This window comes from Megascapheus bottae, chromosome 13 (assembly GCF_031878675.1).
Source record: "Megascapheus bottae isolate mThoBot1 chromosome 13, mThoBot2.hap1, whole genome shotgun sequence".
Taxonomy (NCBI): Eukaryota; Metazoa; Chordata; class Mammalia; order Rodentia; family Geomyidae; genus Megascapheus; species Megascapheus bottae.
Genome location: NC_143521.1, coordinates 21,515,967 through 21,538,057, shown reverse-complemented (window position 1 = coordinate 21,538,057; position 22,091 = coordinate 21,515,967). Strand labels below are relative to the sequence as shown.

The 22,091-nt window shown below is 36.8% G+C and overlaps 1 protein-coding gene and 1 pseudogene across 1 annotated transcript; both read right to left on the bottom strand.

Annotated features, from left to right (window-relative positions):
- Positions 1-924: 924 nt before the first annotated feature.
- On the bottom strand, positions 925-16,251 carry LOC150055673 (UDP-glucuronosyltransferase 2B18-like). The gene is made up of 5 exons (XM_090343146.1): positions 16,129-16,251; positions 14,955-15,103; positions 7,094-7,181; positions 4,318-4,537; positions 925-1,300 (listed from the first exon to the last, which is right to left on the bottom strand). Exons 1-5 carry the CDS (start codon positions 16,226-16,228, stop codon positions 925-927), a joined length of 933 nt encoding a protein of 310 aa, XP_090199272.1. The 5' UTR covers positions 16,229-16,251.
- Positions 16,252-20,802: 4,551 nt separating this feature from the next.
- Positions 20,803-21,480, bottom strand: LOC150055672 (mitochondrial import inner membrane translocase subunit Tim21 pseudogene; annotated as a pseudogene).
- Positions 21,481-22,091: the final 611 nt, after the last annotated feature.

Below are 22,091 nucleotides of genomic sequence, written 5' to 3'. Positions count from 1 at the left end.
CATTTTGTGGGACTTGGTGCTTGAACTCAGCCTGGCTACCGTCCTGGTTTCTCTGTTTTTTACTTTAATGGCTTATGTCAGTTGATGGGAGTGGCTCATGCCTGTATGTTAGTGCATGCTTGCCAAGCTCTCTCTACTCGTAGGCCAAACTCCTAATCCATATGTCATAACTTTTAAGTGTACTTATTAATGGCAGCCATTTAAGTTCAATATAGACTATTTTCTGCTTTAACTGACTCATAGAACAGTATTCTTGCTTGACTTGCTTCTAAATGTAGAATGAATAGGCAAAACAAATTGTTTCTATTTTATTAGAAATGTGTATTCTATATTGTGCCCCCTGAAAAGTTATTTCAGAATTGCATAAATTAGAAATACTTTGCAAGAATGAGTTTCTTGTTATAATCTGTACTTTCTAATTATCAGGGATTCTTGTGAGTAAGTTTGGTAAATTTTGTGGCAGATTATCTTTTAACAACTTTCAACCCCACCACATGTGGATATATTTTTACTTTCTCAAATACTACTTTGCCTTTAGTCTGAAAATTTTGCCTGTTTTAACATGCAGTGATCCAGTCACTGTAGCTCACACCAGTAATCCTAGCTACTCAGGAGGCTAAAACCTGAGAATTAAGGTTCAAGGCTAGCCCAGGCACAAAAGAACCTCAAGAAAAGGGAAGTGAAGTGGGGCTTGGCTAAAGTGTGGGGAGGTAGCCTTGAGCCTAAGATCTCAGGAATAATGCCCAGGCCCAGGGATAGGGAGGTTGTCTTGAGGGACAAGGCCCAGGCCCAGAGGGAAGGTGGTAGCCTTGAGCCGAAGAGCACAGGGACAATGCCCAGACGAAGAGCACGGGGACAATGCCCAGGCGGCGTTCAAGGCACATCATTCACACACACACACACACACACACACACAGAAACACATCAAAACCAAAACCAAAAAGCAAGCAGTGAAAGCCTTGAGGACAAACTTTGGCTTGACAGACTAAATGTAGAAAATGACAACTCCTTCATTGTGGAATCATTCCCTTTTGTCTTTCTTCCAGTTTTAGTAAATTTTTGACAACAAAAGAGGCAACATCTCATGAGGATGAAGATGACAGTTGCCACGCAGGCGAGCAGGAAACCAGTCACATCCAGAGAGTGGTACTGGAACAAGTTGAGGTTGAGGGCAGCTGGGTGAAGGTGTTTGGCTCCTTTGTGTCTCATGACAAACTCCACCCTGAAGACAGTTTGGTCCAAAGGCTTCACTGGCTGATCATGGTGAGTCCTTGATAAACTCATTGCATTCTCTTTATAGCTAAAGAAACACAGACACCAACATTAAGAGAAAGATAATTTGCCTAAGCATATCTACTCAATGAAAACTGTTCACAAGTATATGTATATGATTGATGCAAAATTGTATCATTCCCAATGAATATAATATGTTCTGTAATCTTAACTACTTAAGAGGCTGATAGCTGATGAGCACATTTCTGCCAAATGTTTGTGAGATCTATTTCCAAATAACTAGAGAAAAGATGGAAATGAAGGACAGAGTTTTAGTGACAAGATTAGGTGAGAAGGAGGGCAAGACCCTGAGTTTCCAGCTCCAGTTTCAGTGCATGCGTACATGTGTTCTTTCCAACATCCATGCCCCTCACTCCCCATAGATATTGCTTTTGTTCACAAGCAAGGTGTGATTTTTTCATTTAAAATTTTCCCAGAAGGGAAAAGTATATTTTTCCATGAGAGGAAATGGTTGTGACAGGTTTTACATTTACCTAATGAAACAGTGGAAATGCAGGTTGAGGACAATTGTCTTGAAGCATTTAAAAAACTTTTTGAGGATTAAATTGTCTCCTAATCAGTGTCATATTTCCATCTTTCTCATGCCTTCTCTTTTTATTTTCTACCAGTTTCCAGAATATTTTTTTCATATATTTTTTATTGTAATTAATAGAAGGATTACATTATATTCGCCAGATAGGCGGTACATTACTTCACATACATTGATACCCTTTCTTATGTCTTGCTCCCCATTTCCCTATCCCCACCACAGCCCCTCACTGTTTCCAGAATATTTTTAAATGATGGTCCTCAAACTGTAACATTACTGTGATCAAAATATCTATCTTTCATGACAACCAGAAAAAGAAGACAATTCTTTTCTTGGAAAGAATAAGTTTTATTTTCATACCTTTGCCAGAATTGGGCTTTGAACTCAGGACCTGGGAACTGTCCCTGAGCTTTTTTTGTTCAAGGCTACCACTCTACTAATTGAACTACTGTACTACTTCCTGCTTTTTCTGTTTAGTACCAAGGAATTGAACTCAGGGTTTCATGCATGCAAGGCTAAGACTCTACCACTGCGCCACATTCCAGCGAGAATAATTTTACATGGTCAGAGCTGGCATCATTTTCACCTATAACTGGACTCTTGTCTAATCTCTGATCTGATGTTTCTCTTTTCTGCTCTTTACTTCTCTCCCCTTCCCCCAATCCTGGGGCTTGAACTCAGGGTGTAGACACTATCTCTGAACTCTTTTACTCAGGTGGTAGTTCTCTACCACTTGATCCACAGCTCCTCTTGTGGCTCTTTGTTGGTTAATTGCCTTGGCTGGCTATGAACTGAGGATTATAGGCCACCACTGTCTATCTTCCTGCTATACTTACAAGCTACTGCCTAACTTTGTTTTCTTTTCTTTCTTTCCTTTTTTTTTTGTTATTCCTGGGCTTGAACTCAGGGCCTGAGCATTGTCCTTGTGCTCTTCCATACCACTTGAGCCACAGCACCACTTCCAGCTTCTTCTATGTATGTGGTATTGAGGAATAGAACCTGTGTCTTGTTGCATGCTAGCTAGGCAAGCACTCTACCACTAGGCCAAAGTCCCGGCCCTCACTAACTTCAAGATATAAGTTACTGTCTTCCTTTTCTTTAGTATTCCTCCTTCCAGTATCATTAAGCTTGATTTCATCTCATCATAGAGAACTTCATATAAATGTCAATGGTCAGGAAATAGAAAATATCAATGGTCAGGGTACTTTTCTTCTCCATCCATATCTGTATAACAACCCTAAACATGAGAAATACCATAAAGCCACATCACCTTTCCTTCCTTCCCTCCTGCCTGCTTGATTTCTGTCTCTCTCTCTGTCTCTCTGTCTCTCTCTCTCTTTCTCTCTCTCTGTCTTTCTGTCTCTGTCTGTCTCTCTGTCTCTCTCTCTCTCTTTGTTTTTTCTTTCTTTTTTTCTTTTAGGTGGGTCATAGGGCTTAAACACTGCCTGGGAGAGCCAAGCCCCACTCCCCATTTTCTAGAATTTAATTCGAGATATGAGTCTCAGGTCCTTTTGTGCCCAGGCTGGCTGTGAACCTTGATCCTCAGATCTCAGCCTCCTGAGTAGCTACCATTACAGGAGTGAGCCACCACACCGGCTTCATGTCACCTTTTCTATGTGATAAAAAATCATTGAAATATATTTGTATTCTATTACACTCAAATTATAATATGTTTTCTGAAATAAATAATTTTCATATATATACATGTGTGTGTGTGCATGTGTGTGCATGTGTGTCTGTGTTTGTGTGTGTGTGTGTGTGTGTGTGTGTATGTGTGCTTGTCAGTCCTGGGGCTTTAACTTAGGGCCTGGGTGCTATTGCTGATATTTTGTGCTCAGGTAAGTGCTCTTCCACTTTGATCAAAACTCCCACTTCTGGGTTTCTGGTGGGTAATTGCGGATCAGAGTCTCATGGGCTTTCCTTCCTTGGGCTGTTTTTGAACTGAGCTGCTCATAGGTCAGCCTTCTGAGTCACAAGGATTACAGACATGGCCACGGGTGCCCAGCAAGGTTCTATACATTTTATCCTAAGTGTGAATCATTATTTAAGTCTGTAAAAATTGTTAATAAATGAATATTTTAAGCAAAAAACTTATTTGTAGTTTCAAAAATTTTAGGTATAACATTAAAATATCTTCACTTATGTTCCTGTCCTTCATATTTTTTATATGAGGCAAAATTTTTATTTAAAGTCACATTTAAAAAGGAGTGTCCTTTACAATAGATATATGCCTCTAACTTTTTTAGTACACTTAGGTATTATTGCACTGATTCTCCAAGTAATCTATGGTATCCTTGGCAATTACAAAATTGACTTTCTTGTTGAAAATAAAAGCAGATTTCGCAGATAGCAATGTTCAAAACTGTTTTCAAAATAAACCTCCTTCCCCAAAGGGTGAAATTCATATACATGGATGGCAAGAATTCCTTTATAATGAATCTAGTTCTATAATATATACAATATATGGAATGTATTATGAATATAATTCTACTTACGAAGGGTCATAAATAACTGCCTCCAAGGCATTGAGAAGGTCTGACTTGGTCATGGTGTGAAAGTTCACTCTAACAGCTGCTCCTTTGGCCACCATGTGAACAATGTTATCAGGCTGATCCCCAAACAGAGGAATGCCCACCATGGGGATCCCGTGGTAGATTGCCTCGTAGATGCCATTAGTTCCACCATGGGTTATGAAAGCCTTCGTTTTTGGATGACCTATGATTGGGGGTATTTCATCAAAATTAGTTATTAGAGATCTTACAAGCCAAGGGAGAAATGAGTATTAGAAGTTTTGACAGGAGATAGTGTTCTGTAAATCATTATGGCCATGACATTGCATTGAAATTGCTTTGAATCTTATAAGAAGCCCTTAAATCCACTGGAGAATTACAAGTAGCCTTCATAGTAGAAATATTGTGTGAGGTGAGAGTTGAATGATGTAAAGAAAATTGGCATGAGCAGGAAAATGAAAGTAACAGTTTTTGAAAAGAGGCAGCTTGTGCTGCTTCTTAAAAAAACGATTGGGAACAGTGCAGGAGGAATTTCAATACCAGACTTTATAGTGTATTACAGAATCAAAAGAGCTTGGTACTGGCACAAGAATAGGCCTGAAGACCAGTGGAATAGAACAGAAGACACAGATATTAAACCACAGACCTATAGCCACCTAATTTTTGACAAGGGAGCCAAAAAAATAGAATGGAAGAAAGACAGCCTCTTCAACAAGTGGGGCTTGCAGAACTGGTTAAGCACAGGCAGAAAACTAAAGTTGGATACTTCTTTGTCACCTTGCACTAGAATTAACTCCAAATGGATCAAAGACCTCGAGGTAAAAGCTAACTCACTAAAAACTTTACAAGAAGGAATAGGAGATACACTAGGCCTCTTTGCACAGGCCAAACTTTCTTAATAAGACCAAGAATCCCAACAAGTCAGAGAAAGGCTGGATAAGTGGGACTGCATTAAACTGCAGAGCTTTTGTATAGCAAATGATATAGCTAGTAAATTAATTAGGAAGCTTGGAGAATGTGAGAAGATCTTCACTAACCATATAATGGACAAAGTTTTCATGTCTAAAAGTATATCAACAGCTCAAAAAATTGAGTCACCCCAAAATTAATCTCCAAGAAACAACCATCCCATTAAAAAATGGGCCAAAGACTAAAAGTCTTCTTTGAAGAAGAAATAAAAAGTGCCTATAAACAGATGAAGAAATGCTAGACATCTCTGGTCATAAAAAAAATGCAAATCAAAACAACTCTAAGCTTCCACCTCACTCCAGTTAGAATGGTCAGGATCAAGAAAATGATTAACAACAAATGCTGGAGGGGATGTGGCCAGGAGGGATCACTAGTACATTGTTGGTGGGAGTGCAAATGCATTCAACCACTATAGAAAGCAATATGGCAGTCCCTCAAAAGACTAAGCATAGAGCTTCCCTATGACCCAGCAATTCCACTACTTGGCATTTACCCAATCATCCAGAAACAAGGACATACTAAATTCACTAGCACAATGATGTTCATTGCAGCACTATTTACCATAGCAAAGATATGGAACCAACCTAGATGTCCCTCAGTTGATGAGTGGATCAACAAGACGTGGTATTTGTACACAATCAAATTCTATGCTGCTGTCAGAAAGAATGACATTGCCCCATTTGTAAGGAAATGGAAAGACTTAGAAAAATTCATGTTAAGCCGGACTCAAAGGAACATAGGCTCAATGGTTTCCCTCATTTGTCATAATCAGTAGAAACCTTGGGCTCTCCTAGCAGAGATTTGCAATAGAGCAAAACCTAGATACATAAGGCCCTACAGTATGACAGTAATGAAAGGACCTCTGGAATATAGATATAAAAGCCATATAATGAGTGATTGTTGTCCTTAATGTACTATGTTATCTCTCATCTCTTTTGCTGTCCATTGGTTATCTCATATTGTTACAGTATTTCACTTTGTTATCCGATATATGGGATATATTTGTATTTGGTTATTTGAAATTGGATAGGGAAAAGGGGAAAACAAGATGAGGAGTGGGGGTGGGGTTGAGGGAAATGGCGACCAAGACATGAGAAAGGGTATCAATGTATGTGAAGTAATGCACCTTCTATCTAGCGAATATAATGTAACCCTTCTATTAATTACAATAAAAATATATGAAAACAACAACAACAACAACAAAACCAAAATGATTTGGGGGTCATTGTGAGCATTTTCTGATACAGACATAATAACACCATTGATTCTGATACCAACAAAGGTGTCCCAGGAAGGAGGTGACACTGTGGTGGTGCAGAAATAACAGAAAACACAGACTATATGTCATCAGGAATAGCGATGACACTTCTTGACTATGTTTAGGGATTAGGTTCAATGGAAAGCACGGTCTCTGGTAATATAAGAGAAGCTATCATTTTTCATTAGTGGCTGAGATGCAACAGGTGAATAATAAGGAAGCTTTAAGAAAATGAGATAGAGAGACAATCAAAGAACTGCCCCTACAATTCTGGGAGAGATCATAATAAGGACCTCTGTATTAGAGTATAATATTATAATAAAGACCTTTCTATTCTTTCCATAGAGAGCATAATTACATACAAAAATGAGGATGTTTGTAAGTTTACTCTTTTACTTAGTATCAGAAAATATATACATTTTCATTTAAAATTTTCTCATAATAAATAATCAGTGACCTTGTTTCCTGTTGAACTATTACCTTCCCACCTAGATGTTTCTCATACATTTCTCTGTTTATTTTCTAGACTCTTACCAAGTAGGTCATTCTGGGGAATCCATTTGTACAACAAAATGTTAGATCCCAAGGTGTCTGGTTTCTTGCCATCAAATTTCCATGCAACCTGTTGTTATAGAAAAAAATATATTTTTGACTGAAAAGTCAAAGTTCTTATGTAATGGATGAGACTTCCAATTAAGCAGAAACACAGATTCACACCCAGATGTATAGTGGAAAGCCTAAAATATGTGTGTGGATCATAATCTAGAAAATGGCCAAGGCAAGATGCTAGACTTTATGTTCAACTATCTAGTGGAAACTGAGTGACATTATCCAAAAAGAACTGTACTTACTTTCTGACTTATGAAATTATAACTTGGCTGTATAACACCCTAAAATAATAAAATTATATTTAAAAAGTAAAATATTGGAAGAAGACTGATGATGTGACTCGGCAGTAGAATATATGTGTCGTAAAATGCATTAGCACCATTGTAACAATTGTGACAATTTAAGCTTTTTAGCAGTACTAGGTTTGAGTTCAGAGCTTTGTGTTTGCTAGGTATGGGCTATCCAACTACAGTCAACCCAACAATTGACTTCTGTACTCAAATGTTTTAGTGTTTAGAAGGGGGCACTGATCTCTCACCTTTTGTGAAATCTGTGCTAGTGCTGATGCGATTGTATTGGCCCTCTCTTCTGTCATGTTACTGACCATTGACCCCAGAGAATACACCACAACACCATCATCTCCAGAGCTCTAGACAAAGTCTTCCATTTCCTGTGACAAAAGTATTTTGGTCTGATTACAAAAGAGCAACAACACACACACACACACACACAATCATTTTAAAAAGAGCATTTGAAAACTCTATAGGCAATTAGGCACAGGTGACTGATAACTGAAATCCTAGCTACACAGGAGGCTGAGATCTGAGGATTGCGGTTTGATGCAAGACTGGGCAACAAAGTCCATAAGACTCTTATTTCCAATTACCCACTCCCAATCTTGTTTGAAGCTGTGGCACAAAGTGGTAGAGTGCTAACCTTTAGTTCAAAAGGTCAGGAACACCTCCCATATCCTATGACAAGCCAGAATAGGCATAAAAAAAAAAACCTAGAAGAAAACCTCTAAAGGCATAAAAATCAAATATTACCAGAATTATTAGAGTAATGGGATTTTAAACATTGACTCTATTGTCCATATTAGTACGAATATAAATCATAAATATATTCTTATGCATATCTATATAAATATGTATAAATGTTTTTATGTCCTTGTGTCTGGAAGGAAAGTAAAGTTTCATACAGTGATAAAGGGCAATGAATGTAGAAATTAATTTTCCTAGAGTTTTAACTAATAATTTATTGGTTGTTAATGTCATTCTTTGAGTTGGAGACTAGTATTAGTTTTTAACTTGGCTTCAGTTCTAATTATTAGAACCACACAAAATGATTCCAGACATGATATCTAAAGAATTATTTTATTTTGGAGCTATTAATGTCTTACTTCAGTTATTACAACCATTGAGGATAAAGTGATTGACATGTATTACATTTATATTTTCAATGCTTTGGAATCCTATATTTTTCATTTGATAATTTGGGAGAATTTCCAAATTATAACGACACGATAGTGTCTTTTAATAACTGGAGATGACAATCTTAGCTACTCCACAGGGTAAGGTCTGAAGATCCTGGTTCAGTGCTCAAATCCTTTTTCAAAGCCAGGATGAGCAACATAATTTTTGAGATTCTGAATTCTAGATAAAAAGCAAGAAGCTGGAAGTGGAGATGTGGCTCAAATGGTAGAATCCCAGCTTTGATTTTTTTTTTTGATCCAACCAGACATTCTCCACCTCACTGCAGTTAGAATTGCCAGGACCAAGAAAACTAATAACAGATGCTGGAGGGGATGTGGCCAGGAGGGATCACTAGTACATTGTTGGTGGGAGTGCAAACTGATTCAACCACTGTGGAAAGCAGTATGGCAGTTCCTCAAAAGACTAAACATAGAGTTCCCCTATGACCCAGCAATTCAACTACTTGGCATTTACCCAATTGTCCAGAAACAAGGGCAAACTATATCCACTAGCACAATGATGTTCATTGCAGCACTATTTACCATAGCAAAAATATGGAACCAACCTTGATGACCCTCAGTTGATGAGTGGATCAACAAGATGTGGTATTTATACACAATGGAATTCTATGCTGCTGTCAGAAAGAATGACATTGCCCCATTTGTAAGGAAATGGAAAGACTTAGAAAAAATCATATTAAGTGAAGTAAGCCAGACTCAAAGGAACATAGGCCCAATAGTCTCCCTCATTTGTCATAATCAGAAGAAACCTCAGGCTCTCCTAGCAGAGATTTACAGTAGAACAAAATCTAGAGATATTAGGCCAAATAGTACCACACTAAATGTAAGGAACTCCAGGATAAGGAAACAAAAGCCACATAATGAGTGATTGTTGTCCTTAATGTACTGTTATCTCTCATCTCTTTTGCCACCCCCTTGGTTATCTCATATTGTTACAATTTTCTACCTTGTTATCTGATATATTTTATATATGCTTAATTGGTTATTTGTAATTGGACAGGGAAGGGGGGAAAATCAAGATAAGCGGGCCAAGGGTGGGAGGGAAATGCGGACCAAGATCTGAGAAAGGGTATCAATGTTTGTGAAGTTATGCACCTTTTATCTGGTGAATATATTGTAACCCTCTATTAATCACAATAAAAATATGAAAAAAAAGAATACCAGCTTTGAACAAAAGAGTCCATCAAGGGCACAAGGACCAGAGTTCAAGCTCTAGTATGCCTCCCCCCCCCCCCCACAGAATCAATGACATTTAAAAAATGGAACTGGATTTTTTTATGCAATATTCTTATTAATATTGTTCTTTTCCATAACAGCCCCCTTTTCATGATATTAGAATTATACAGATTTATGTAAAGGCATTTCTTGGCTTATTTACATGTGATATTTTTGTCCCTAAACCATGTTATAAAATGAATATTCAAATCAAATGAGTTCTAATGGGCTTAGGGAACTTTCAACCACTGCCTCACTATGTTCCATGGAAATCTTTTACTCACTAGTGGGGCTGGGCCCTGATCTTGATTGATTGATTTTTTTGGTTGGTCGTGGAGCTTGGGCGCTGTCCCTGAGCTCTTCAGCTTAAGGCTACATCCCTACCCCTGGGCCTTGAGGTCTTTGGCACCCTTGAGCCATACTACCACTTCAGCTTTTCTAGTGGTTAATTGGAGATAAGAGTCTCAAAATCTTTAATGCCCAGAATGGCTTTGAACTGTGATCCTCAGATCTCAGCCTCCTCAATAGCTAGGATTACAGTCATGAGCTACCATACCCAGCATTTGGACCAGTCTTTTATATGTTTCTAGTGGAGAACTTGTCTACCTATGAAGTCATTCATTCCCATGGTAAGAAGCTCCTGAGAAGACTTGGAATGTTTGAGACATATCTGATGTAATTTTCACTCAAAATCAATTTAAAAGATTATGTCATCATTAGCTAGTAAACTAATCAGGAAGCCTACAGAGTGGGAGAAGATCTTCACCAACCAAACAACGGACAAAGGCCTTATATCTAAAATATATCAACAACTCAAAAAATTGAATCACTCCAAAACTAACCTCCAAAGTAACAACCATCCCATTAAAAAATGGGCCAAAGACTTAAAGAGAGTCTTCTCTGAAGAAGAAACAAAAATGGCCTATAGACACACGAAGAAATGCTCAACATCTCTGGTCATAAAAGAATGCAAATCAAAACAACTCTAAGCTTCCACCTCACTCCAGCTAGAATGGCCAGGATCAGGAAAACGAATGACAACAGATGCTGGAGGGGATGTGGCCAGGAGGGATCACTACTACACTGTTGGTGGGAGTGCAAACTCGTTCAACCACTATGGAAAGCAGTGTGGCAGTGCCTCAAAAGGCTAAACATAGAACTCCCCTATGACCCAGCAATTCCACTACTTGGCATTTACCCAACCACCCAGAAACAAGGACATACTAAACCCACTAGCACAACAATGTTCATTGCAGCACTATTCACCATAGCAAAGATATGGAACCAACCTAGATGTCCTTCAGTTGATGAGTGGATCAACAAGTTGTGGTATTTGTACACAATGGAATTCTATGCTGCTGTCAGAAAGAATGACATTGCCCCATTTGTTAGGAAATGGAAAGACCTAGAAAAAATCATATTAAGTGAAGTAAGCCAGACTCAAAGGAACTTAGGCTCAATGGTTTCCCTCATTCGTCATAATCAGTAGAAACCTTGGGCTCTACTAGCAGAGATTTGCAATAGAGCAAAATCTTGATACATAAGGATATATAATGTGAAGCTAATTGAAAGGACCTCCAGGATAGTGAAACAAAAGCCATATAATGAATGATTGTTGTCCTTAATGTACTATGTTGTCTCTCATCTCCTTTGCTGTCCCTTGGTTATCTCATATTGGTATAGTATCTCACTTTGTTATCTGATATATTGAAGTTATTTGTATTTGGATATTTGAAATTTGATAGGGAAGGGGGGAAAACCAAAACGGGTGGGGGGTGTGTGGGGGGGAGGGAAACGGGTACCAAGACATGTGAAAGGGTATCAATGTATGTGAATTAATGCACCTTCTATCTGGCAAATATCATGTAACCCTTTTACTAATTACAATATAAAAAAGATTATGTCATCATAACTAAGAATAATTGTACATATCTCAAATTCAGTAATATATCATAAATTCAGTCAACCATAAAAGAATGATAGAAGAGGCTAAAGGTTCTACATATTTTGTCAATTTGTAAACTCATTTTTTTTCTCTCATTCCATTTTATTATTTTCTCCCTATGTGTAAAAAGAGAGACCATCATGGTCTAGTTAATCTTATCTCTTTGCCTAAAACAAATAATCAGAAAAAACAAAACCAAAAGATTTAAAAGCATAAAGTAGAATGGATGGGAATATATCTTGATTAAAACTATTCCACTATTCCCAGAATTTTAATGCATCCAGATATTTGTATGGCTTTGATGACTAGTTGCATTTTGTACCTTATGTTCCTGCTTAACTCTCTACTCCTATTTTGTAAGAAAACATTTTTTTGTCAATTAATTGGTGTCATGGACTGCTCATTTGTTAAGTGCAATATTCTTTCATAAGCCAAATCTTAAAAAATGCTTGTAAGAAAACAGAAAAGTATTAATAAATATAGTAGAAAAATTATATAAAACTTTATCTTATATTTTCTCATAATTCATGTAGGGTTTCCTTGGTTCAGAAGTATAGACATCCATCCTGTTCCTTATTTATTTAACCAAATGTACATATGTGACATGTAGCAATTTTCAATATTTGTACATTCTTCTTCCTAGAAATGTAGTGATATTATATTTTTTATTATTTTGCATCTCATTATGAACTTAAACTAAGGATATATGGTTTATTATGTTTAACAAAACAATTTTACAAAGTCATTTTTATTGAAACAAATTTAATAAAATCCTGTTAATGAAATAATATATAGAGAATGATATGGTTTTGATTCCTTACTTTTTTTTCAAGTGAATGCAGTGTAATACAAATAAGTGCACTTTATCAAAGATGTATTGGCAATGTCACATTCTTTATCAAGTCAGCGTAATTGTAAAGAATATTTCTTCATAGTTGACATCACCAGTGTCAACTATATGTGATGGGAAGAAACATGGAGATGACACTCAGTTCTAAGTCTAAGAGGTAGAGGCCTTTCAAAGGCTTCACATGTACAGTCTCTAACAAAAGAAACTTATTCATGCCAAGAATGATTTTCCACACTAGGATCCATGGACTTTTATCTGCAACAGGATGGATCTTTGGTTTTGCACTTCTTTAAAATTTTAATATCCCTGTGTAAGAATTTCCACACAATTTGCAGAAAAAATGTTTTTTTTCCTGAATGAATTTGAAACTATTCATTGTGTTTTCCTTAGGAAATAATTTTTTTGCCTACAAATGTCATGAATGCATAGTTTACCTGTATGTTTTTGAGAAAAAATGGTAATAGCACTAGAGACAGCACATGTTTTTTCACAAGTGTTGTCTAAAGTGTCTAATAGTCTTCCTAACATGTTAGATCAGTTTGCTAGTTTGGACAAATTTCTCTTTATGTCTATAACAAACATATGGCTTCTCTCTACTATACTGTCTTACATAGATTTCTGGGTTACTAGATGATACAAACTGAAAATTACACGCATCATTTTTCTAGGAGTTTTCTTTATCAGGCTGCATATGACTATGTAAAATCAACTCAAACTTCTGACCAAACTCTTTATCATCTGATTCACATTTCCATGGAATAGTTATGTGTATCATATGATCAAATGTTTTATTTAAAAAATTACTATTGCCTGGCCCAGATGGCTCATGCTTGTTATTCTAACTACCCAGGAGGCTGAGATGTGGCTCAAAGCAAGCTTGGAAACCAAAGTCCATGAGATTCTGATCTCCAGTGAACCACCAGAAAACCAGAAGTAGCACTGTGGCTCAAAGTGGTAGAGCACTAGCTTTGAGCAAAAGAGCTCAGGGACAGTGTCTAGGCCCAGAGTTCAAGACCCATAAGCATCACAACCAAAAGAAAAAGAAAAGAAAAAGAGTAAAGAAAAGAAAAGAAAAAGAGGAGTTGGAAGTTTGGTCTAGTGGTAAAATGCTTGCCTAGCATGCACAAAATCCCAGGTTCAGATCCAGGGTACCACACACATAGAAAAAGCCAGAAGTGGTGCTGTGGCTCAAATAGTTGAGCCCTAGCCTTGAGGAAGCCCAAAGACAGTGCTTAGGCCCTCCCTAAGTTCAAGCCTCAGGATTGGCAAAAAAAGAAAAGAAAAGGAAAGAAAAGAAAAAAAGACTATTTTAAGTATTTACCTTACCATTTAAAGATATTGGTAGGTTAATTGGATAACAAAATGTAGGAATTTATAAGAAGAAAGTTATGTTAAAAAATAGATAATTACAAATAAAAACTGAGCCTAAAAAAAGAGGTAAATGACACTGGGTATCAGTGGCTCATGTCTATAATCCTAGCTACATCGAAGCTAGCCTGAGCAGAAATGTCCTCGTGAAACACTTATCTCCAATTAACCACTCAAAAGCAGGAAGTGATGCTGTGGCTCAAAGTGCTATCCCTGAACACAAAGAGGTTCAGATACAGTGCGCAGGCCCTGAGTTAAAGCCCCACAACCAAAAGAAAAAGAGGCAGATGATGCTAGTTCCAAGTTTGAGCCAGAAAATTGTTATGAGTTTGGATCAATGGATCATCTGCTTCTTTATTGATCCTCTTCCTGCTAAACTTAATTTAGAGTTGGAATTGCCCTTGTATTTCTGCATTTGTTCATTGTCTTCCTTTCAGCTTATTCCTTCACTTAATCTGGCATACTGTTCAGGTCCTACTCATTGATCAAGAATTTTCTGTGACCTCTGATAGAGATTTCCTTGACATGTTTTCTGTGGCACCTTTAATGGAATATTTATCACTTATTATATTCTCTAAGTAGAATGAAATTTGTGTTGTTCAGAGACTATGTCTCAGCCTATCCTACATTTACCTCTGATACATTATTATTATTTGATAAATATTCTTTCAATGAATGACTCTTTCTTTTGTATGAACTGTATAAAGAAGCCTCGGAATTAACTGACTATATTCTCAAAGAATCCCAGACACCTTTCTCTTTTGCCTTCACATAGAGAGCTGTGATGGTGTAGAGTGTCTGAATCCACTATCAGTAGGAAACCAATTGATTTCTCTCAATGATGGAGACACTCAGCCATTGTCATTTACAACAAATATTCAGAGCAAAGCAATATAGCTAACAGGAGCAGATTTACCTTAGGCAGAGGTTTGGCAAGTTTGCAGTGGAGTCCTCCCACAAATTTAAAATTTGGTAAGAGTGGGTGAGAGAATTCAATATCCCAGTAGGTTTGAATGAGCCGTATATCAGCTTTCCCCATTGTCTCATATAATGTGGTAGGTCTTCCTGAACAAAGCAAAGAAAATGAAAGGATGGGTAATAAGTTTATTGTATCTGTCCTGCAGTATGTGACTTTCCTGAAATGAATTGGGATAATGCAGGCAAAATATTTACTGTCTTTTGCCAAAAGAAATACACCTACATTTACAACAATATTATATAATACATATCATATTTTCTCAAAACCAGAAAAGTACAAAATAAAAATTGAGAATTTTTTTAACTCCCAGAATTTATCCTACTGTACTTTCAGAGACAACTTTCCCCAGGGAAACTCAGATGAGTTTCTAAAGTTTAATGAGCATTTTCTATGATTTGTCATTCTCCAATGAAGTGCTACAACTTTTGTATCTATAAATTTCTGCTGATAGGTGCAGAAGTTAGAGGATAGTAGGACATTAATACTAATAATTAATTATATGTGTGTGTGTGTGTGAAAACCACAATTGGAAATCATAAATTCTTAAAATATAGATTTGTATTCACTCTTAGTTTTAGCTCCTATCTTTGGTTATGGAAAGATACCTTTTATAGTAAAATCTAATAGTGCAATGAAAGTACAGTAAAACGCATTTGTAACTTCCCTGAGAAACAGTCAGTAGTTTAGTAACTAGTGTCATTATTTCCTGAAATATTTGGAACAAGTGATGAACACAGGGCACTCACTAGCTCCATAGAATTCGCTTTCCATATGACTTTTGAGATGAATCTGACATCTTCATTTTTCATTTCATAATATTTCCATCTTTTGATTTGTTTTTGCCAGCCCGGGGGTCAAGCCTCAGGGCCTGAGCACTGTCCTTGAACTTTCTCAATGCTAAAATTCTACCACTTAAGCCACAGCACCACTTCTGACTTTTTCTGTGTATGTGGTACCAAGGAATTGAACCCAGAGCTTCGTGCATGTTAGGCAAACACTCCACCACTTGGCCGTACCCCTGCCCCCCATCTTCTTGTTTTATATTACATACATAGCTTACTTTCAAAGGGATTTGATGATGAGGATTAAGCAGTAAAAAGATATAGCTTACCTAGAACTTCACTGCAAAACTGATCCCATCTCTCCACAGTGAATACTTCAAAACAAAAGTCAGAATAAAACAGAGAAACCACGTTTTTCACCCTTTCCATGAATGTCAATTACTTCAGATCAATTACTTCAGACATGACTAAAGGCACATAGGAAGGAGGTACTGGAAGCCCCTGCTGTACCTCTCATATGTGTAGCCAGGAAAGAAGGGGAGCGTGTACACAAAAGGAAGCCTTAGTAGCTCAGCTAGCAGCTCTCCACAGCAAGCAAAGGCATCTGCAAGAATGATATCAAACTCTGACTTTTGTAGTTTTGTTATAACTTCCTTGTTCAAAACCAATTATTCCATGGTATCAGTTGTTCCATGGTATCAGTTCCATGGTATCAGTTGTTCCATGGTATCAGAATAAGTCCTGAAGAGGCCTTGCAAATTTGAATAATATGTCCAAAATGGGTCTTGTGAAAGTTCATATATAAGATCTTCCAACTCATTCTTACTCAAAAATGTAGTGTAAATCTCAAATTTAATAGTAGGTGATTAGTTGGGATCAACAAAAATCGAAGCAGATGGGAGAAGGACTGTCACCTCATGGCCTCGCTGCACAAGTTCATACAGAATTATCTTGACATTGATCCAGTGGCTGTATTCCATGGGTGTTACCAGCACTTTCCCACAACGTCTAGAGCTAAAGTAACATATGCATGATACCATTAGAAGAAAAGAAAGCCATTTCATAGACATCTTGGTAGAATGCAGTGCTTCTTTTACACTGATGTCTTCTCTATGTCTTTTGTGTAAGAATGACTCAAACATGAAGTTAAAATGTAACCCGTGTATTTCAAATTGAATAAATAATATTATTTGCTGGATCATATGTGCCTCAGGTAAACAAACTCAGGGTTATAAAAGGTTATTTTTTTAAAGCTAATGTTTATTGAGAATTTTATTCATGTGTTAACCAACCATTTTATTTATTTTTTATCTATTGAGATTTGAAGACTTCTTTGTCATTAGCAGGAGAATTACATAGAAAATTATCATCAAGGCAATAGATGGTATCATCAACATTGTTAATCAATCTAACACTTACAAAAAAATATACCAATATCAGCAGAAAGCATTTTCTGATGTATATACACAAAGCATTCAATGAGATTTTACAACACAAAATAAATCTTAGCAAATTTAACATTAAAAATCATTTTACTGACTTCTAGAGACCTCAGAAGAATAAAAATGGGATGCTAAAGACAATTTTATGCTGAAGACAATTTTGATAACTTGGATGAAATGGATTTATTTCTGGTGAAATTCCAAATTATTAAGGCTTACAGAAAACTTAAATTCCTCTATTTATTAATTATATAAATTGAATTTGTAGTTAGAAGCTCAACAAAAGAAAATACAGGAATAATTCAGGTGTAGATGGATTTTTTTTCATATATTTTTATTGTAATTAATAGAAGGGTTACATGATATTTGCCAGATAGATGGTGCATTAATTCCCATACATTGATACCCTTTCACATGTCTTGGGTGGTCCCCATTTCCCTCCCCCCAACCCCTCCCCTCATCTTGTTTTCTCCCCTTCCCTATCCAAATTTCAAATAACCAAATACAAATATATCTGATATATCAGGTAACAAAGTGAGATATTGTAACAATATGAGATAACCAAGGGACAGCAAAAGAGATGAGAGATAACATAGTACCTTAAGAACAATAATCATTCGTTATATGGCTTATGTTTCTATATCCTAGAGATCCTTTCATTTAGCGTCATACTATATAGCCTTTTGTTAGATGGATTTTTTTATTGGTACTTTCCAGTTCTACCATTTGTGTGTGTGTGTTGGTCCTGGAACTTGAATTCAGAGTATGGGCACTGTCCTTGAGATATTTTGTCCATATCTAGCATTCCATAAAAGGTTAGTTTTTTTAAATGTGTTTGTTTATTTTTATCATCGAGGTGATGTACACAGAGGTTACAGTTATATAAGTCAGATAAAGAGTACATTTCATTTTTTTCCCCTTTGCTTTGTAAAGTGGTATCATTCAGCCTTGATCTTGCATGACTTGAGAGTGGTGCTAAGGGCAGGGTTCAATCCAAAAGTTCTATGCCTCTGTCTTCTTTGTATAGAACTACAGGTCACATAATAAGATGCTTGAGTAAATATTTCTTGGATGTCATGATTCAAATTTAATTTAAAATTTTTGATTGCATATTCATATTCACCAGAATAGACAATTTAATTTTTTTTTTGGTTCATCATAAGGCTTGAACTTGGGGCCTGGATGGTGTCCCTGAGCTCTTTTGCTCAGTGCTAGTGCACTAGCACTTTGAGCCACAGTGCCACTTCTGGTTTTCTGGTAGTTAATTGGAGATAAGAGCCGCATGGACTTTGCAGCCTGGGCTGGCTTCAGACTGCCACCCTCAGATCTCAGCCTTCCTATAGTTAGGATAATACGCATGAGCCACTGGTGTCAGGCTGCAACAACTTTTATTAAACCAAATTAGTTCCATTTACTCAAATCATGTGATTATAAGAAAATTTTGTATTTGTATATTTCTTTCACTTCCTTCTTTCTTCCCTTCTTCCTTCCCTCTCTTTCTCCTTTCCTTTCTTCTTTTTGCCAGTCCTTGGGCTTGAATTCAGAATCTGGGTGATGACCCTAAACTTTCTTGATCAAGGCTGGTACTGTACCCCTTTGAGCCACAGCTCTATTTCTGGCTTTTTGGTAGTTAATTGGAGATAAAGGTCTTACTGATTTTCCTGCCTGAGCTGGCTTTGAATCTTGATCTGCAGATCTCAACCTCCTGAGTAGTGAAGATTACCCGTATGAACCACCAGCATCCTGCTCTACATTTCTTTTGTTAATTTGTGAATTTTCATTCACTGTAAATGCACTTAAATACTAATTCATTCTGAGATTTTATTTATTTGTAATACCATCTAGAACTGAAATATATCATATCTATGCCTATCTATCTACCTACCTACCTACCTACTTACATACACCTATCTATAGTTTTCTTGATCGCAAGTGTGTATCTCATCACATACTGAGTCTAAGTTGTAAAAACGAAATGTCTAAACACTGTGAAATATGCCATTATTATGGAAAATCATCTCATTCCATTTAAAGCATGACTGGTAATTAGAAAAGCAGTGTGATACTAAAAATACATAGACTCAGTTGGCTGTGGTGGGAAACCAACCCTATGGGGGCTCCAGTCAGCATCTGAAACAATGTCCGTGCTGGTTTCCATAATGGATGACTAATTACATTCATTCAGTAGGCTATATGAATCTTTCTTACTCTACATCCATATCAGCATTTCTTATGTCAGTCTTTTTGATTATACTCATTATCATTGGGGCAAAATAGCCTCTCTCTCTGTATTCTTTTATGTTTTATTTCGTTTATGTTGAATAATGTTGAATATTTATCCAGATACTGTTGATCATTATGATATCTTCCTTTTTAAATATAACTAATCCTAGATATTTATGATTTACTTATTATTTTACTTCAGTTTTTTTCTTATTTGTTGTTTATTAGCATTTGTTTCTTGTACAGACTTCCTTAACACAGCCGTATTACCTTACCATGTTCAATGTCCAGATTTACTCTTTTTTATTGATCTTCTTATTGAACTTTTAAATTGATTTTTATTGATCTCCTTCCATTTTTCCCAGAATCCCAACAGGTTTTATTCTATTCTATGCATAAAACCTTTCACCTTATATTCGCCTTTTCACTCAGTCCACTCTCTTTCCTTTCACAAATAAGCCTTGTTATACAATTTATTTTCCTGTCATTCACTTATTGGTAGTATATATTAATACTTCAAATGAGTTTCAAAATGCATGGTACTCATATACATACTATATTGCATTAATAAAATTAACTCTATTTCCCCATCATTCCTTTACCTTTTATACATATTATTAGTAAGTTTCAAAATATTGTTTTGATACACAAATACTATGTATTTTGATATTCTTTATTCTCTCATGGTTTTCCTCACAAATAATTCAACAATTACAAGTGTATTCTCTTTATACAATATTGGGACTTACTAATTAAGGTGTGTGTGTATGTGTGTGTGTAAGTATGTGTGTTTAATGTTGGCATCATAGCAATAAACTTTTCTTTTAGCAATACCATTTGTTTCTCTAGATTCTTACAGGCTATGTTCTCATTTCCATTGTATTTTAGAAATTTTTGAATTTCTTCCTATTTGGTCAATAGTCTTCCAATTATCATTTGTTGATTCTTTTGGACTGTTTTCAATGTTTTCTGTGGTCTGGTGTTGAGTTCTAGTTTCTTTCTTTTATCGTTTGATAGAATGCAGATATATATATATATATGTATTTTTAAAATACTCACATCTTTTATTTACATTGTATAAAATCTTCAGTAAAAAATTCACATCATGAAAGCAGAGTAGAAATATTATCATGATTGACAAAAAATGTGAAATATACTGTTTCATGATTTCTCACAAGAAAATCTCTAATTTGGTTTGTCTAAGCACATCAACTATCTTCCCCCATTCACTTTTTGAGGAATATACTTGTTCTGAGCGGATTCTAGAAGGGTTGTGAACACAGCTGTGCATCTGCACCCTCCACATCCTTCAAAAAAGCAGCCTACTTGTTGATCCTTTTAACTGTCTTGAGACCGATTATCTTCAATGATAATTGTTCTTCTAGGAAAGGATTCTGTTTCCACAAATATATATTGGAATTCATATTTGCCACTCTCTGGGTTCTCTTTCACTTCCACGTGCACTGTTCCTTGCTTCCCTAGCTCAGAACCCTCAATGTAGAACTTCAAACGCATGTGTCTCAGCCCATCTTTAACATATTCAATAAAACTGACATGCTGGACATTTCCCCGTAGCCTCTCAAGGGCTTACCGAACACATTGACCACCTCAGGATGTATTCTGCATTTTTCTAGAGCTTCCCCATATATCTTATTAGGACTGGATGAAGAAAAAAGTTCTTTGAAAATCGCGTATAACAAGCTACCTGTGATGCTGATTCCAATCAGAATTCCACAGAATCTCTCCCAGCTTCTTTCACTTTCTGGGCAGGTGACACGGCGGAATCCTGTCTCTCACTTCTGAGCACCGGCCCCTGCTTGCCGCCACCTTCCTTAGCTTTCCCGGGCCCCTGTGCCTGCGACCAGATGGTTTTCCGGGCCAGTGTGAGGACACCCTTTGGCCGCACAGTTCTCCCGGGCTCCGGCGGAGCCAGGCCCAGTCCAGCACATAGTGTGGCCACAGCAGTCGCCCTGCGGACTCGGCCTTCTCCGCAGCCCGCAGTACCTTAGGGATCATGTTTCCAGAAAAGTCCAATGTCAGCACTCCGTGCCACACACAGCCAGACGCCAGCCCAGATCCACACACTCACATGGCAAGGCTTGGCGGGAGGGAACTAAAACCAAAGGGAACCTCTGATCGCCATCACCTCTCCCATTTCCCTTGTGACTATGCTGGCATTCACACCATCCCCGCCATATCTCCGCAAGGCACCCTGATATATATATATATATATATATATTTTTTTTTTTTTTTTAATATTTGGTAATGCTTACTTTATGTACTACAAATGTTTGGGGCAGGATTCCATTTTCTGCTCTGAAGATATGCAGCCTCTGGTGAAGTAGTCACAGATGATTATCAAGTCCACTTGGTCTATAGTATCACTTAATTTGAGGTTTGTTTTTGGTATCTTTTGGTCAGGTGATAAAGGGGCATTCCAGTTTCCCATTTTGATTGTTTTGAGATCGTGCTTTTTAATTAGCACAGTATCCTTATATGTTAACAATTGTATGTCATCTAGATGGATTCTTATTAATATGAGTGGCCTTCTTTATCTCATCTGGCATTTTTAACTAAATAGTTAAATATACATTTTCCTCCAAAGTAGTAAAATTACACCTATAAAT

What these genes read in the sequence shown, in the direction of transcription:
- LOC150055673 (XM_090343146.1), bottom strand. Translation starts at nt 16,228, where the DNA reads ATGGAAAGGGTGAAAAACGTGGTTTCTCTGTTTTATTCTGACTTTTGT. An exon ending in GTTTTGCAGTGAAGTTCTAG is followed by an intron (nt 15,104 to 16,128) that starts GTAAGCTATATC and finishes TGCTTTGTTCAG; the next exon opens with GAAGACCTACCACATTATAT. An exon ending in TCCCCAGAATGACCTACTTG is followed by an intron (nt 4,538 to 7,093) that starts GTAAGAGTCTAG and finishes CCCCAATCATAG; the next exon opens with GTCATCCAAAAACGAAGGCT.